Below are 17,753 nucleotides of genomic sequence, written 5' to 3'. Positions count from 1 at the left end.
GAGAAGATGATTGAAGCGATCAAACGTCTGTGTAACAGACTCATCAGGATTTTGCTTGAACTCTCCAAATTCAGACAAAAGCAAGGTCTGAATTGAGTGCTCCAGATCTTCATCTGTAGAATACAGCTCTCGCAGCCGATCCCAGATTTCTTTAGCTGTACTACAGGAACTTACCAATCTAAATGTGTCAGATTGACGAGCGAATTGAATCAGTCTTAATGCCTTGATGTTGCACTGAAACTTTTCCTTTTCGTCCAGAGCAACATCTTTCACATCTTTTAACAAATCATTATACTCCTTTTGAGTTTTAATAATTCTGGATGTTCCTGAATGAGCAAATGGTCCAGACACAATAGCTTCCCATATCAAATACCCATTATCTACAGATCCAATGACGTAGTCTTCAAAGTGATGCGCCCAAACCTCGTAATCTTGAGTGTAGAGAATTGGAATCTTAGTTGTAGATCCTATACTGTTTCAGATGTTGATAGGATTGGATTGAGAATCGTCCATGCTTGATCGTTTAACTTGTTGTAAGATCAGACTTGTAATACGTAATATTAGGGCAAGATGAATAAATAATGAGATACATCAATTATGGAGTGACGACTCAATAAATATCAGTAAATGCGGAATAAACCCTAATCACTTCTTTCATAGAAGAGATGTGTACGAATTACACAGTGTGAAAACCCAAAAATTTCCACTTCAATAGAAGCCAAGTCTGTTACTGCTAACTTTCAGACTTTTGGGACAAGTTTGAGCAACTCAGGATTTACACTTATGGAGATATCAGGAGAGAGGTTGCACTTGGGTCTTGTGTAATTCTATTATTCCAAAACTCTATGATATTAGAGTTCTTTCCGGGAATAAAATATTTTCTGCCAAAAATCGCAGGACTATATATAGAATTCTGAACCAAATTATTCATTAGTTACAATTCCAACTAGAGAAAAGCCAAATTCTCTCTCAAGGATCTTCGGACTTTTGTTCCGGAAAGTGAGTACTTCTATCTAGTGTTGTTTTAAAGCTTTATATATGCTTAATACACTAGAAATCATAGGAAAACACCAAGATCCGTGAGTTTACCGCCCAAGAACACCTTGGGGAGTAAACTCCATTTCAAGGACCAAAGTGTGCCCAATGACCCCTAGACCTTGGAAACCAAAAATGGGACAAACCTTGACATGTTTAGGCATCAAAAGCAATTAAAATCAAAGACCAAAAGTGAGTTCACGGCCAAGGAAGTTCTTGGGCCGTGAACTCAATTTTAGTGTGCCAAAATGCCCTAAATGCCTTCCATAACCCAAGAGACAAGCATAGAACTTTACCTAGATGTGTTTAGGACCCAAAACAACCAAAATATCATCACCCATAAGTGTTTATGGCCGCAAACACATGACCAAATGGTCCATGGGCCGTAAACTCAAGATAGAGGTGTTTTGATGCCACAAACACTTCCAAGGGCTTAAGCATGAATTTAGAATGCTTCTTTATGACCTTTAGGACCCTCATAAGAATATTTGGCCATGAGTTTACGGTTGTAAACTCATTTGGGCCGTGAACACCTCAAAAACTCCAAAGAAGGTGGTATTTCTCACCCTAGGCTAGAGCTAATGTCCCTAAATAATTCCCTAGACTTCAAACTTGCACTAACCCATGAGTAACCATGAGTTTACGGCCGTAAACTCCCTTGGGCCATGAACTCATGGTACTAAACTCATATAAGTGCCTTTATACCCTCCTAGGTTGAATCACATGTGATTCCAACACTTGGTTAAGGTGTTTCCTAGTCCCGGAAGGTGTTTCCTTTCATATAGTTGTTTATAAACACTATATTCATGTCATTATGTGTCCTTAAATATCATTTAGGACTTATTGTGTCTCGGAACTTCATTCGTGGAACTTCCCATCCGTACGCGCATACCCGTTTGAATCACCCACATCAGGTGAGTTCATACCCCGTAATGAATCTTTTAACTATTTTAATTGTTTTAAGGGGGGAATACAAGTTGAACACAATGATAATTGTGTAATTATTTGTTGTTAAACATTCTTTAAAATGTTACTTATGTTATTTATAAGTTGTTAAAACATTTCAAAACTCTTCTAAAGGTTATGTTACTTTATAGTTATACAAAACTCCATTTTTAAAGTATAAGCATAACTTTGTAGATAAATGAGTCTTTTCAGTATCAGTCCAGTTATAGCATTAGTAAACTATTATAGGTATAGTTTAGGAGAATGCTATTCATTACTTCTAGTACAATGAAACTCACAAAGAGTCAATATCAGAACAGAACAGAACATAACATAACATAACAGAACATAACTAAAAAGTTAATTTGCTATAGCATGACAACACGCAGACATGATCTAACTTTAATGTGAATTACACGGCTTGCATGGATTTTCTCGGGTCGTGTTTGGTTCCCTCAATCTCCATACATGAGAGCGGGTTAGTAGGGGTTCTAGCTTTCACATTATGATTGTAATAAAACACACTTATGCTTTTAGGTTGATAGTACCTCCGTATGTCATTATAAACGACATCAGGGTACTAATTTCTCCCATTACTTTCATAAAGTGTCGGTAACACTTGAAGGTTGATCTATTCTCTAATCGAGATAGGTTATAAACTAGGGAGAATGTACTTTACAGTTGACAAAGGAACAGTAGGGTCTTGGTAGAAGACTGCTTTCAAAACAGTAGGGTCTTGGTAGAAGACTACTTTCATAACAGTAGAGTCTTGGTAGAAGACTGCTTTCAAAACAGTAGAGTCTTGGTAGAAGACTGCTTTCAAAACAGTAGGGTCTTGGTAGAGGACTGCTTTCATAACAGTAGAGTCTTAGTAGAAGACTGCTTTCAAAAGTTAGGACCATGATGCTAACCTTATGATTCCATAATGTATACACTATAGGATACATATATGTTAAATAGATGCCGATAGCTAATAGGATGTGTGTTCTTCGCTGTACGTCTTGTTCCTGTTGGATGTAGGCTTACACCGAGGTCACCCAATCTATTATCTACCCGAATCTATATATATTTATGCTTAGTATACATTAAGTCATCATAAGGGTACCAGGTATGGATCAGGTCATAGGACACAGAGTCAATGCACAGTTTTTCTAGTACAAAACTTTCGTTTCAAAGTCAGTACTTTTGGATATACAAAACTAGTGATTTCCCAGTTAAGGGCTTAATCCATTTTATTAAGCCAGTACAGTTTTAAAGACTTTAAGTGAGTTAACTCTATAATACCTTAGTTTATACACCATGTTTATATATAAGACTAATATCCGACAGCTAATAGGATGTGTGTTCTTCGCTATACGTCCTGTTCCCGTTGGATGTGGGTTTACACCGAGGTCACCCAATCTATTATCTACCCGATACCAAATTATGTATAGCAGTATAAACAAAGCTATTATAAAAGTAATCACCATAGTCAATGTTTTATTATAAGAAATATAGGTTTTCTTAAAAGGAACTCTCCATTAGACATAAAGGAACCATTACAAATAACTCCATGAGTAACAAGTGAATACCCCAAGGTTATATATGACAACGATCTAATAACCAATGGAATATGTGCTATCCGCCTTACTTACTGTACCCCGTCGGGTTGTAGGTTGAGGGCAGATGCGCATAATCGATTGTTTGTTTACTCCAAGTATATATAACTTGTACCCACTTATTACACATAGAAAGGCTTGTAGTGTCATTTTACTCAACTCCCATTTTAATTAGGAAATATATGATTTTCTAGAGGAATAGGCAAACTTTACAAAACAACACCTTACAGCTTACAGTACTTTACATATACATTTTAAACCACATTTTTACAGCTTACTCACATCACTAAAATCTTATGAACTCACCAGCTTAATTGCTGATCAACTCTTTCAAATAACTTGTATTCTCAGGAGACTATTAGACAGGTGCTCGTGCTGGGACTTCAGAAGATGGAGCATTATAGCTTCAAGTCTTGTTTTGTTATTTGTTTATGACTTCTATGTTTTGTGAACACATACATTGTGAACACTTTCTTTCTAAATAAAATGGTTGTTCATTACTTGCTTACCATATACATATCTCGTGATACTTGAGATGACGTCCTCCACCCCCGAACGTTTCCGCCGTTCTGGTTTTGGGGTGTGACACACAGTCTCCTGCTCTGATACCAATTGATGAGTTAAGAAACTCTTTGATCGTTTAGATCATCTAATAGGTTAATCACAAAAACGAACAACATCAATATAAAACACAAGAATGAATCAAAATATGTCGAATGATTCAATAGATTCAAGCCTCAACAGAGCTCGTTAAAGAACTTCCGCTGTAGAGGCTGTTAGGGTTACAAAACCAATAAGGATCAAATCTTTCAGAATAATTGACTTCCAAAATCCTTTCATACTAAGATGCATGCAAGCACCTATAAATACGAAACCCTAGATATAACTCACGGATGGACAGGCCCAATCCGGAGACAAAATGGACTAAATAGCGAGCCCAAGATGCAACAGAAGCCTCATGAGGCGAACTACCTGACACATGATTTGGAGTTGGGGGCTGTTGTTTTCGCCCTCAAGATTTGGTGTCATTACCTCTATGGGGTTCGTTGTACGATTTACACGGACCACAAAAGTTTGAGGTATCTCATGGAATAGCCAAATCTGAATATCAGACAACGTCAGTGGCTTGATGTGGTAAATGATTATGATTGTGAGATCCTTTACCATCCGGGGAAGGCCAATGTCGTGGCCGATGCGCTTAGCCGCAAGGTAGCGCCGATCAGGGATATCTGTCTGAGGATGACAGTGGTGACTCCGCTTCTGGAGCGGATCCGAGAGGCTCAGCAGGAGGCTATGAAGGAGGAACATCGGAAGAGTGAGCGGATCGTGGGGCAGGTTTCCTCTTTCGACTATGATAGCCGAGGGTTATTGACTCTTCACCGTAGGGTGTGGGTCCCTTATCATGGAGGCGTGCGCCAGGTCCTGATGGAGGAGGCGCACAAATCCCGATTCTCCATTCATCCCGGGGCGACGAAGTTGTATAGGGATCTTCGTCTGGACTATTGGTGGCCCTGCATGAAGTGGGATGTGGCTTGGTACGTGGAGCGGTACTTGACCTGCAGGAAGGTCAAGGCCGAGCATCAGAGACCACTCGGCAAGATGCAGCCGTTGGACATCCCATTGTGGAAATGGGAAGATATTACGATGGATTTTATCACCAAGCTTCTCAGGACCGCGCGGGGAGTGGATTCGATCTGGGTCATTGTCGATCGATTGACCAAAAGCGCCCACTTTATCCCGATTTAGGAGAGCATCTCGGCCGAGAAATTGGCTGATATCTATATCAGGGAGGTGGTGGCATGGCATGGAGTACCCGTTTCGGTGATTTCAGACAGAGATGTGTGGTTTACATCCAGGTTTTGGAAGAAGTTTCATGATGAGCTGGGTACTCGTCTGCATTTTGGCACCGCTTTTCACCCGCAGACGGATGGCCAGAGCGAGCGGACAATCCAGACTCTGGAGGATATGCTGCGTGCATGTGTTTTAGATTTCGAAGGTAGTTGGGATACCTACCTCCCGTTGGCGGAGTTCTCGTATAATAATAGCTATCATGCGAGTATCGACCATCCTCCCTTCGAGATGTTGTATGGGAGGAGGTGTAGGACCCCGATATGCTAGGGCGAGGTTGGCCAGAAGGTAATGGGGTGCACCAAAGTAGTGCTCAAGACGACAAAAAAGATTCAGCAGGTCCGGAGCAAGCTTCAGATTGCTCAGAGTCGGCAGAAAAGTTATGCCGACAAGCGCCGATTAGACCTGGAACTCCAGGTCGGGGATATGGTTCTCCTGAAGGTGTCGCCATGGAAGGGCGTCATCCGATTAGGGAAGCAGGGCAAGTTGGGCCCCATGTACATTGGACCCTTCAGGGTTGTAGCCCGGGTGGGCAAGGTGGCGTACCGACTGGATCTGCCAGCCGAACTCAGCCAGATCCACAACACTTTCCACGTCTCTCAGTTGCGGAAGTGTTTGGTGGACGACTCGGCAATGGTGCCTTTGGAGGATATTCAGATCGATGACAGCCTGAGTTACATCGAGCGGCCTGTGGCAATCCTCGACAGGAAGTCGAAGGATCTGAGGAACAAGAGGGTGGAACTCGTAAAGGTGCAATGGCAGCACCGGAAGGGATCGGAGTGGACTTGGGAGCCGGTGGAAGAAATGATGGAGCACTACCCCGAGCTGTTTCAGGATCGAGCAGCAGACTTCGTGGACGAAGTCTAAAATAAGTGCGGAGATTTGTAGCACCAGGTTCCCGGTACGTATTCCTTGTAATTAATAATTTTTATTTCATGCAATTTGCCTTCGACTCGGCGAGTTGAAGGACCAAATCGCCGAGTAGGAGCGGGATGAGACACGGGGTCTGAGCCTCGGACTCAGCGAGTAGGCCCTGTATGGGCAAAAACCCTAACCCGGGTGTTTGCACCCTATTTAAGCACCCTAACTCGGCCTCCTTTGTCCCTAACACTTCCAGAAGATCTGTAGAGCGAAACCCTAGCCCCTTTGTGTCCTTGTGAGTGATTTTGGCCTTATGAAGGAAGTTTGAAGCTTAAGAGAAGAAGAAGGAGGTGGAAGAGTGCAAGGAGGACAAGTAGATCCGACATCTACCCTGCAAGAGGTTTCCATTCATGTAGAAAAGTCCCTACCTTGATCACTAGTTCATTAGATTCCCTTTTTGTCCCTAATTGGTGGTTTTCAAACCCTAAAACACCAAACTCCATGTGTTTCTGCTTCATGATCCGAAAGGACTTTAGATCTAGACCTTATGGACGTATTAGAAGTATAAAGTTGTTGTGGTTGAAGTGATTGAGGTCCCCATTGAGTGTATGACCTTATAAAGAGCTTGGATTTGCCTTTTGGAGCTTATAGGGCCATGCATGCATGTAAAGTTTGCAACTTTACGTGATAAGCATGCCCTATGAACATAGATCTATGGTTTGGAAGGTTGCATGTCTTGGATTTGGCCTATATGGGAAACGGGTCGAAGGGACTCGACGAGTCCCAAAGTGGAACTCGTCAAGTTCTAAGAAGATGGCCTTAGACTCAGCGAGTTGGATGAACAACTCGGCGAGTCCTATGAAGATTGCCTGGAACTCGACGAGTTGTTCTTCAAACTCAGCGAGTCATATGAACAGTTACTGAGTTGAGAGGGGTTTAAGTATAGAAGGTCCAACCCTGCAACTTAACGTGTAGCAATAGTCCCATAAACCCAAATCCTCATAAAGAATGCCCTGGTGAGGATTTGGAAGCAAGTAGAAGATCTGCTCGTGGGACTCGGCGAGTTGTTCTTCAAACTCGGTGAGCCGGATGAGTTTCCTTGTGGCTTTTGAATGGGAGAAGAACTCGTCGAGTTGTCGGCCCAACTCGACGAGTAGAGTCGCGGATGGGGACGAGTAGAGAGTGAGGGACTCAACGAGTTGATGGCCCAACTCGGCGAGTCGGGTCAACTGGAAGTTGACTTTGTTTTTGACTTGACTTGGTTGAGGGTAAAATGGTCATTTTACCCTAAGTATAGAGATCTGTTTCTAACTGAGTGTTTGTGGGGTTTGTAGCCGGAGGATTTCCGCAGCAGCAGCGGACGGAGGTTTCCCGCACTGATTATCAACAGCTACTTGTATGAGGTGACTTACCTTCCAGTAGGGGTGGGTCTAAGGCCATAATGCCGGCCCACCATCGAGGAATATTTAGAAGATAAATGTCTTTGTGATAATTTATCTTGGTCTGGTATGCGTTTGCTTATGAGTTATATATGCATGATATGTTACATGATAGGGATAGTTTCCCTGATAGTGGTCCTTAAGACCAAGGGGTAGGTCAGTACCCGGATATGCCTGACTGTGTGCTTATATCTTGCTATTGTATGCTAGTGGTAAGGGTGGAATAGTCCCCAGTTACCGGTTGAAAGATACCGATGACAATTACCTGTTGTGAGATATCGATGACGATTACCAGTTGAGAGATACCGATGGCGATTACTGGTTGAAAGATACCGATGATGATTACCGGTTGAAAGATACCGATGGTATTGTATGGCATGTGGTATGATGGGGGAACTCACTAAGCCTTGTGCTTACGGTTTTAGTTTTGGTTTCAGGTACCTCTTCATCTAAGGGGAAGGAGTCGGCGGCATAGCATGGCATCACACACACATTTGATTTTCCGCACGGTGTTTTCTAGGATTGTACTCTGATATGTTATTTGCTTATGTTGTGGGTTTTAAACATGATACTTGATTTTATGAGATGACGTGTTGATTCAATATTTATAGTGAATTTTTTATGAACAACTTAATTAAAAATGAAATTTGTTTTGGACTTGAATTTTTGGACGTTACACCTAGGCTGATTTTTACAACACTGATATATATATATATATATATATATATATATATATATATATATATATATATATATATATATATATATATATATATATATATATATATATATGAAACCTGGAAAACCTATAGACATATAAGGAATATCTTTTATCAAGAACTCAAGATAAGAAAGATCTATTACAAAATATATAGGAAACTTGCAAAACCTATACACATGCAAGGAATATATTTTTATCCGGAACTCAGTTATGAAAACTCAAGATAATAAAGATACATTATATATAAGATATAAAACAATCTATATATCCAAATAATGCTTTTCGGTCTCGAAAAGTATTTGTCAACGCTATAACAGACATACTCTTTGGTAGAAAATTACACTTTTAGTAACACGCTTTTTGGTAGAAAAGTACATTTTTAGTAACATACTTTTTGTAGGAAAGTACACTTTCAGTAACATACTTTTGGTGGGAAACTACACTTTCAGTAACATACTTTTTAGTAGAAAGTTACACTTCCAGTAACGTACTTTTTGGTAGAAAAGTACACTTTCAGTAACATAGTTTTTAGTAGAAAACTTAACTTTCAATAACATACTTTTTGTAATATACTTTTTCATAGAAAATTACACATTCAGTAACATACTTTTTGGTAGAAAAATACATTTTCAGTAACATACTTTTGGTAGAAAATTACACTTTCAGTAACATACTTTTTGGTAGAAGGTACACTTTCAGTATCATACTTTTGGTATAAAATTATACTTTTGGTAACATACTTTTTGGTAGAAAAGTACACTTTGAACAACATACTTTTTGTATATAAAATACAATTTCAGTAAACATACTTTTTCGATAAAAATACACATTCAGTGGACAAACTTTTAGTATAGAAGTACCTTTGGTATAAGTTATTACAACATTGTGAACTCACCAGCTTTTTAGTTGACAATCTTTCAGGACACATGTATTCTCACGAAATAAGAGCATGGTGATTTCAATTATGGAATAAAGTCATGGAGTCACAGTCTTCTATAGATTAGTTTCAGTACTTCCCGTTGGAAGGTTACTTATGTATTTCAGTTGATGTAACTGTGAAAAAGTAGTAATGTAAACCCTTTATCAGTAATAATACTTCTGATATTAGGTTATTTGTTGTGCTTGATTTGTGTATGCAAATGACTATGATTTATGATGTCGTCTCATTGCCCGGTGTTTCTATCACCGGTTGGGGGTGTGACAGTCAACTTGTCAAACAACATATATTTGGCTTTATTTGTCCATTATATTTTGGAATGGCATCACTCTCTATCTAACGTGTAATGTACAATGAAGGATGAATGTATATTGTCTTTAAAAGTTAATGTTGGTGTGGTTTAAATGTATAGTTTTGTAGCTAAAAACAACATACAAAACCATCACCTTTGTGGCTTAGTGATGGAAAGGCTTGGACCATCGGCCTCCTAAATGAATTCTTTAGACGGTCTGCATGTATTGCCTGATGTAGGTTAACCCGTCGGGTCATCGGTGATGGATTGAGTTAGGTCCTTGGTAATCAAAACACACACAAACAATACCGTATTGTGCGGTTTAACAAAATTATAAACCACGCCATGAAAGTTCTAAAACATGTTATGCGGTAAGGGCGGTTTGATGAACACACATAAGTAACACATCATGTTGGCGAATCAACTAATTTCATATGGCACCACATCAACATGGATCATTAACAGCTAAGTTATTATCTTGTTCATCATTATGTTTATATGAATAAACGAATCATATATAATATAAATTTTTTTAGAATGACTAACTCACACATCCACTACTCATAGTCTTAAATCTACATATTTGGCCACAACGAGAGTTAAACCTCTACCACTTGGAAAATAAACACAATATTTTCATTACATCCCGTTGAGGTATAATAAATCCATTCTAGTATACAAATAAAAATATTAACTAAAAGTTTTATTATAATACCATTAAATAAGCGACTTACCTGCAGGGACAAATTTAGGGGGTTCCTAGGGTGACCGGTGCAACCCATCTAGTTTTTGCATTATAATGTAATTTTTTAGGAAATTTTCCAATATAATGTAAATTTTTCTGTATACTACCCCTAAAATCTGCGCTACTCTTGAAATTTTGTCAAGCGTACAAAGTACTACTTAAGATTCTTTTATTTATTTCTGGGATAATGACTTGAAAGGGTAATAAACTTTCGATTTTGTTCACATTTAGTCACTAAACTTTTTTTCGTTATCTATTTGCCATTGAACAATTTCAATAGTTTAGTGGCAAATAGATAACGAAAAAAAGTTTAGTGACTAAATGTGAACAAAATAGAAAGTTCGTTTCCCTTTAAAAAGTTCAATGGCTAAATGTGAACAAACTTCCTATTGTATTATGTTTTAGCAAATTATTTATTTTTGCTTAATTGTAGCAACATTTGTTGGTGGAGAAATCTATGAAATAAAAAAACAAAATGTAACATCCGGATTTCCAGGTATCATAATTTAAATATTTTTCTTTTGAGTTAAGAAGAGAAACTCGACGAGTTGACGCCTCAACTCATCGAGTAAGGCCGCGACTGATGACTCGGATTAATGAATGGACTCGACGAGTCGGTGAGGCGACTTGACGAGTCCGCACTGCTGGTAGTAACCCTAAATATTTGGGCCCGAGCCATATTTAAAGGTACTTATGGCCTTCAATCGCGACTACCTTTCCCATAAGTGAGAACCCTAGCGAGCTTGAGTGTGTAGAGTGAGAGGAAGAGCTATCTTGAGCTTTTTTGTGTAGATTCCATTTTGGGGTTAGGGCTTGAATCACTTCATCTTTGGGGTTTTGAATGCCTCAAACCCCTCTTGCAAGTTTGTGTTATAGATCTAGACCCTTCTAGGTCCAGAGAGCCGAGAATATGAAGCTTTAGTAGAGTAAACCTTGGGGTTTGAAGTTAGGAATCTGGACCCTTCTAGGTCCAGAGAGCCAAGAATATGAAGCTTTAGTAGAGTAAACCTTGGGGTTTGAAGTTAGGAAGCATTTATGGGATTTTTATGGTATATATAGTTACTTTCATCTTACACATAGATATGAAGTATTTTATATAAATTACGTGTTATGTGTGCATATTATTTGAATACTTGTTGTCTATGCTGGATGAACGATTTTATACATGTTTTAAAAGATTTAAATGGTATATTTATTTTATATCTACAAATATGTTGCGGATGAAACATGGGTAGATGAAATAGTTGGTGTGTGATGAAATAAAACAATGAAAGATAGGTGATGATAATTAGGTAAATAGATGATGATGAATAGGTGATGTAGGATGAAAGGAGATACCATAACCTTAACCGACAATGTGGTGATGTAGTCATCTACCAGAGTATAGATGGCGACCACGGACTATTCTAAACACCCCAGTGGAAACACCAGCAGGCTCATAACTTGTAGGTGATGAATTACGAGTTCAGACGATGTTGTAACTACGTATTCATGCAATGATACTCTAACCCCTTACTATGAATTACGAGTTCAGACGATATTGTAACTACGTATTCATGGGATGTCACAAATTCCGCATGCCAAACCAATGGTCATAATTCACATTAGTGAGAATGGTTCATTTCTTTTTGTAAAACCAAAATCATATTGGAAATTTTGATTTTTTATTTTGGAAAATGTCAAACCATTGGTTTTTTATTTTGGTTTCGGTTTTTTGTTTTTTTTTTAAATATATTTTCACGGTTTTTTTTATTTCATAGATTTCTTCATCAACAAATGTTGCTACAATTTAACAAAAATAAATAATTTGCTAAAACATAATACAAGAGAAGTTTGTTCACATTTAGTCATTGAACTTTTTAGAGGGAAACGAACTTTCGATTTTGTTCATATTTAGTCACTAAACTTTTTTTCGTTATCTATTTGCCACTAAACTATTGAAACTATTCACATTTTACCCTTATGACCGGTAACAGCCGGTCATAAGGGTAAAATGTGAACAGTTTCAATAATTCAATGGCAAATAGATAACAAAAAAAAGTTCAGTGACTAAATGTGAAAAAAATCAAAAGTTCGTTACTCTTTTAAGTCAATATCCCTTTATTTCTTCCGTACTCTCATTCCTCGGCATCAAAATCATTTTTTTTTCTCTTTTTAAGTAGAAGACTAGAATCCAGGAAAAAGGGGTTCACTACCAAAATTAACTAAAAGCAAATATGTACCGACATCTTGCTTGATTCATGCTTATTTTACAATGCAAAGATAAGTTTAAACAAACTCCAACTTAATCAGATATATATAATACAATACACATCTATAATTAACCCAAATAAATAAACACCAAACTACAAATTACATTAAATTAACAACACTTATTTTGAAGCACAAAAAAAAAACAAACAAACAAACAAAAGCCAAAAGAAAGAAAACGTTATATAAACCCACAAACCCATTTGCTTATCCTTTTCCATTTGCATTTGCATATGATATAAGTAATCAAACTCGATCATACCTGAGCCGCGACCTCGCAATCAAGTAACAAATGCTCTTCCTTTTTCTTTTCCATTTCATTTTCCTTTCTTTTGTTCCTCACTCTTTGGATGATGCCCTGGGATTTTATCTTTTATTTTCTCAAAAATACCCTTTTTCTCCTTATGCTCACCTTCATGGGCGTGTGCCACCACCGCAGGTGTTGGTGGATGAGCAGCATGCACCTCCTCCGCCTTCTTGTGGTGGCCGGGGAGTTTCTCCTTGATCTTTTCGATTGGGCTGTCGTGGAGTTTGTCTTTGATCTTTTCGATGATACCCTTTTTCTCCTTTGATTGGACAACATGAGTTTCTTCGCCTTTCTGAATTGGTACAGACGTCTTGTCCTGGTGATCACTTTTGATCTTTTCGATGAAACCCTTTTTCTCCGTTGATTGGACAACATGAATTTCTTCTTCGTATTTCTGCATTAATGGTACAGATGTCTTGTGCTGGATCACATTTGACTGTAAAGAAATTTCACCAAAGAAAACATAAAAGTTTACCATTTGATCAAATAATCTCCATTTTAATGAACTGAATGATCCAAAAGTTATAGTTATTATGTGGTAAATTAAAGAACTTATATTTAAATACTCCCACGTACATTCATTGTACAATTACAACTGTATATTTAAATCTGTAATGGAGACTGAAAACTTACACTACTGGAATTCGTATGATGTATAAAGTCGAGCAAATCCTGCTTTAACTTCTCCGATTTAACCTTCAGAGCTTGCTGTTCGTCATCAAATTTTGTTTCGTCTTCCTTCTTCCCGAAAATATAAAACATTCCACGATCTGACTGCTCGACAGTGTCATGCCCGACCTCCACGACAGTGGTTGTTTCAACGTAGGTTGTGGGTGCGGTGTGATAAACAACTTCTTTAGACATGATGAAAAATCAGAATTGAAATTTTTTGATTTTTGGATGAAATTAGAAAGATGTTATAGTGAGATTGTAGAATTTGTGACAGGATTGACTTTAAGCATGCAACACGTAGTTGACGTGATTAAGTTACAAGTAGGCGACAGATTTTTTGATAAGATCAGTTAACTTTTTCCTCATTTAATGTGTTTAATAACTAAAATAATTAAGAAAACATATTATATGATGAAGCGACTAACTTTCAAATATGTACCACGAGTTAATTATCAATTTCATGAAACGTATTTTCTTGCAAAATTGGTTTATAAGTGATCCTCACAAAAAATTTATATAAAAATACTCTTTGACTTTTTTTTTTCTCTTGATTAGATTTCTATGGTATGATAAAGTGGTAAAACAATTTTATAACAAAAAGTATTTACCGAAATCAATAATGGTTTTATGATAAATTTTCAAAATTAAACTGATTATAAACTTCATTTCAAACCATAAGCAATCTTCCTGTTTTTTTTAATTATTTTAACACTAAATTGCAGATATGTTCACTATGTTTGTTAGATTATTGGACTTGCAATCCAACCTCTTTATCTTCTTTCTCTCACTATCCCTCATGGTTGCAGTTTGTTACACTAATACCCCCCCGCCCCCCCCCCCCCCCCAACCAACCAAAAAAAAAATCTTCTAAGTCTTATTGTTAAAATCATGTAAAATATCATATTACTCATTTCTATTTTTTATTTTTATTTTTAAAAACCAATAATATATAAAACAACACAAAAATAAAAACTCAGCCCCAAGAACACTTTCTTATAATTTGTGTTCTTTATAACGATGGTTTTGTGATTTCAAGATATTGTCGATCAAATGTTCTTCATCTTCTGGGTGTTGGTTTTAATTCTAAACAGTTTGGTTTGGTTTGGTTTGATTGGTGTTACTGTTTGTGTTCTTTAAAAAAAATCTAGAAAATGATGTTTTTCATGACATCAAGAACACATAAAAATAAGGAAAGTACAAGAGAGGGTAAAATGGTGCTTTACAAACACTTAACAGTTTAACGTCTCAAAAAAAAAAATACTCCCATCTTGATAACAAAACGTAACCATAGGGTTAACATATTTAGAAAGAAAAATAGATTGAGAGCGTAGGGGAGGTATATGAAGGAACGAATTTGTGGATTGAAGAATTCAAGCTAAGAGAAGCGGGCTTTTCCAAAGAATTACTGCAATCAAACACCCCCTGAATATTGATCATTGTTCATTTTCGTCTAACTTTGGGTTTTTAAATTAGGGGAAATGAAAAAAACAAAACAAAAGGGAAAGAAAGTGTTTAATTACTCTATTTTCGAGTTGAAATGAAATAAAAGAAAAAAGAAAAAAGAAATATGTTATCATATTGAAAGGAAATAAAAGAAAATTGAATTTTTATATAACAGTCATTTCTTTTTTACATAACAATTCTTTCATTGGGCTCCCAACATACCAAAATTGGGTGGATGATTTTGAAGAGGAAAATTGTAAAAATTATCCTTTTTCATCCCTTACATTTCTTTCATTCTTTTCCCTAAAAGAACCTCAAAAACACGTTAATCTCTCCTAATCTTTGATTTCTTTTCATAAAATATAAATTAAAAAAAAAACAAAAATCAAAGATATTTTTGTTAAAAACTTGGGTTTTCTTTGGATATTGGATTGAGCCCAGCCGCCCCATTTGTTTTGCTTAAGTTAAAGGCACAAAATGATGATTTTTCTTAGTTGTAAAATTGTCATGTTTTTAACAAAAATATTTATACTTAATACTTGCATATTTATTGAAGCTTTAAAATAATCATTACATACAGACATTAAAGATAATCACAAAAATGACGAACGAAACAAAGGGTAAAACAAAGAATGAACATCTTTTGAGGGGTATCATAAAATAATTATTAATTTTGTGAAATGAATTTTGCCAAAATTACTTTGATTTATAAAATTATTTTATAATATGGCGTAATGTTTTAAAGTTTGCCATGTTTTTATGATTTTTATTGTGAAATTCTTGTTATACATAAATTATTGCTTTTTCGCAGAAAAGAAAAAGTTTATTCTGTTTTATTTTTGAAGAGGGTTTATTATAGTGATGCTTATTCATAAAGCAATTACGAAAATTAGACTAATTTCGTTAAGTCCATAAGTCCATTTTAAAAAAGGTGTACTTATTCCCTCATACTATCCATTTTAATCATTTTGTTATTAACCCTAATGTCTAAACAAATGTACTATAAATTAACAAATTAAAAACAAATTGATAATTAACTTGTGATACATATTTGAAAGTTAGCCGCTTCATCATATAATATGTTTTCTTAATCATTTTAGTTATCAAACACATTAAATGAGGAAAAAGTTAACCGATCTTATCAAAAAGTTTGTCGCCTACTTGTAACTTAATCACGTCAACTACGTGTTGCATAGCTAGTGAACATATCTGCAATTTAGTCTTAAAATAATTAAGAGAAACATGAAGATTGCTTATGGTTTGATAATGTGTTACCACTTATCAATTAGTATATAGATCATTACTTATTAGACATTTAAACGCATAACATTAACAAACAAACAAAAAAGACATAATATAATGTGATCAACATCTTTTTTATTATGGAATGCAAATGATTAAGATGCATATGTGAGATACCAATGGTGACGCATAATGTCGATCAATCATGGTATAGTTTCTTTATAACCTCATATAACCATTTATGTGATTTGTTCAAACAATTTGGTGATCTTCAATCAAATCAAAGATAAAATATAACCATATAATCCAACTTAATCAAATATTTGAAGTGTACAAACAAGCAAGATTCTATATGATACAAATAATCATGAATAACAATAAATGAACTTTACATCTCAAATCACATAAACAGCGAACAATAAATTTCAAAGCAAGCAAACCCACAAACCCATTTCTCTTTTGCTTCTGCAAAATATAATGCTTAATCACTCTCCTTCACCTTTTCTTTTTCCTTTTCTTCATCACTCTTTGAATGATACCCTGGGATTTTCTCTTTTATTTTCTCAAAAATACCTTTTTTCTCCTTATGTTCACCTTCATCAGCATGCTCCTCCTCCTCCTTCTTATGGCCACCAGGAAGCTTCTCCTTGATCTTTTCAATGAAACCCTTCTTCTCCTCAGGTTTCGTGATCTTCTCCTTCAATGGCTTCTTCTTCTTCTTCTTCTCTCCGCTTTCATCACACTCTTCGTCACTCGACTGTTAACAATTGGAAACATATACTAATCAATCAGAGATCATGTCATTAAGTAAGCGATTTGATTCAAAAGTTAGAAATGGAGACAGAAAACTTACGCTACTGGAATGGCTATCGGATTTATGAAGTTTGTCAGGCAAGCTTTCCTTATTCTCCTCCGGTTCCGGGTGAGAGACTTGAACTTTCTGTTCGAACTCCGATGAGATCGCCGCCTCTTCGCCTTTCTTCTCTTCGGCTTTCGTCCCAAAAATATCGAACAGTCCACGATCGGCCTTCTCGACAACCTCTTCGTTGTACTCTTTTTTGTCAGACATGATGAAAGCTGAATCTGAATTAAGAATAAAAACTAAGTATGTGAAGTGAAAAACTCTTTGATTGATTGGTTGTTCTTGGATGAAATAGAGAAATGAGATTGGTGTGATTGTAAGAATTGTGAGGGGGTTGAATTTATAGGGTCATGAGACACGTAGTTGACGCTATTAAGTTACAAGTAAGCTAGAGGATTCTTCAAATGTCGGTTTCATCTCTTCTTAGCTTTTCAAAAGTTAGAAATGATAATTATAAATTGACTCTTTATTGGATTACTAGTCTTCGCTGTGAGACTTGTTCACTTAGCCTACGAACTCGGCTCACTTCCAGCTTGGATCACTTCTGGCTCGTTTA

General features: G+C 36.6%; 2 protein-coding genes across 2 annotated transcripts; both read right to left on the bottom strand.

Annotated features, from left to right (window-relative positions):
- Positions 1–12,621: 12,621 nt before the first annotated feature.
- On the bottom strand, positions 12,622–13,988 carry LOC111897427 (dehydrin ERD14). Its single transcript, XM_042897091.2, has 2 exons — positions 13,612–13,988; positions 12,622–13,414 (listed from the first exon to the last, which is right to left on the bottom strand). Exons 1-2 carry the CDS (start codon positions 13,840–13,842, stop codon positions 12,989–12,991), a joined length of 657 nt encoding a protein of 218 aa, XP_042753025.1. The 5' UTR covers positions 13,843–13,988; the 3' UTR covers positions 12,622–12,988.
- A 2,622-nt stretch (positions 13,989–16,610) lies between these two features.
- Positions 16,611–17,519, bottom strand: LOC122194368 (dehydrin ERD14). Its single transcript, XM_023893391.3, has 2 exons — positions 17,189–17,519; positions 16,611–17,092 (listed from the first exon to the last, which is right to left on the bottom strand). The coding sequence occupies exons 1-2, from the start codon at positions 17,402–17,404 to the stop codon at positions 16,817–16,819; spliced, it is 492 nt and encodes a 163-aa protein (XP_023749159.2). The 5' UTR covers positions 17,405–17,519; the 3' UTR covers positions 16,611–16,816.
- Positions 17,520–17,753: the final 234 nt, after the last annotated feature.

The sequence above is a fragment of the Lactuca sativa genome, chromosome 8 (genome assembly GCF_002870075.4).
Source record: "Lactuca sativa cultivar Salinas chromosome 8, Lsat_Salinas_v11, whole genome shotgun sequence".
In the NCBI taxonomy this organism is placed as follows: Eukaryota; Viridiplantae; Streptophyta; class Magnoliopsida; order Asterales; family Asteraceae; genus Lactuca; species Lactuca sativa.
Note: the sequence above shows the minus strand (reverse complement) of the source record. Positions and strands in the feature narration are given on the sequence as shown.

Excerpts from the sequence above, each read along its gene's own strand:
- LOC122194368 (XM_023893391.3), bottom strand. The coding sequence starts at position 17,404 with ATGTCTGACAAAAAAGAGTACAACGAAGAGGTTGTCGAGAAGGCCGAT. Across the intron at positions 17,093-17,188 it reads CCGATAGCCATTCCAGTAGC|TCGAGTGACGAAGAGTGTGA; the intron begins GTAAGTTTTCTG and ends AATTGTTAACAG.
- LOC111897427 (XM_042897091.2), bottom strand. The coding sequence starts at position 13,842 with ATGTCTAAAGAAGTTGTTTATCACACCGCACCCACAACCTACGTTGAA. Across the intron at positions 13,415-13,611 it reads ATCATACGAATTCCAGTAGT|TCAAATGTGATCCAGCACAA; the intron begins GTAAGTTTTCAG and ends ATTTCTTTACAG.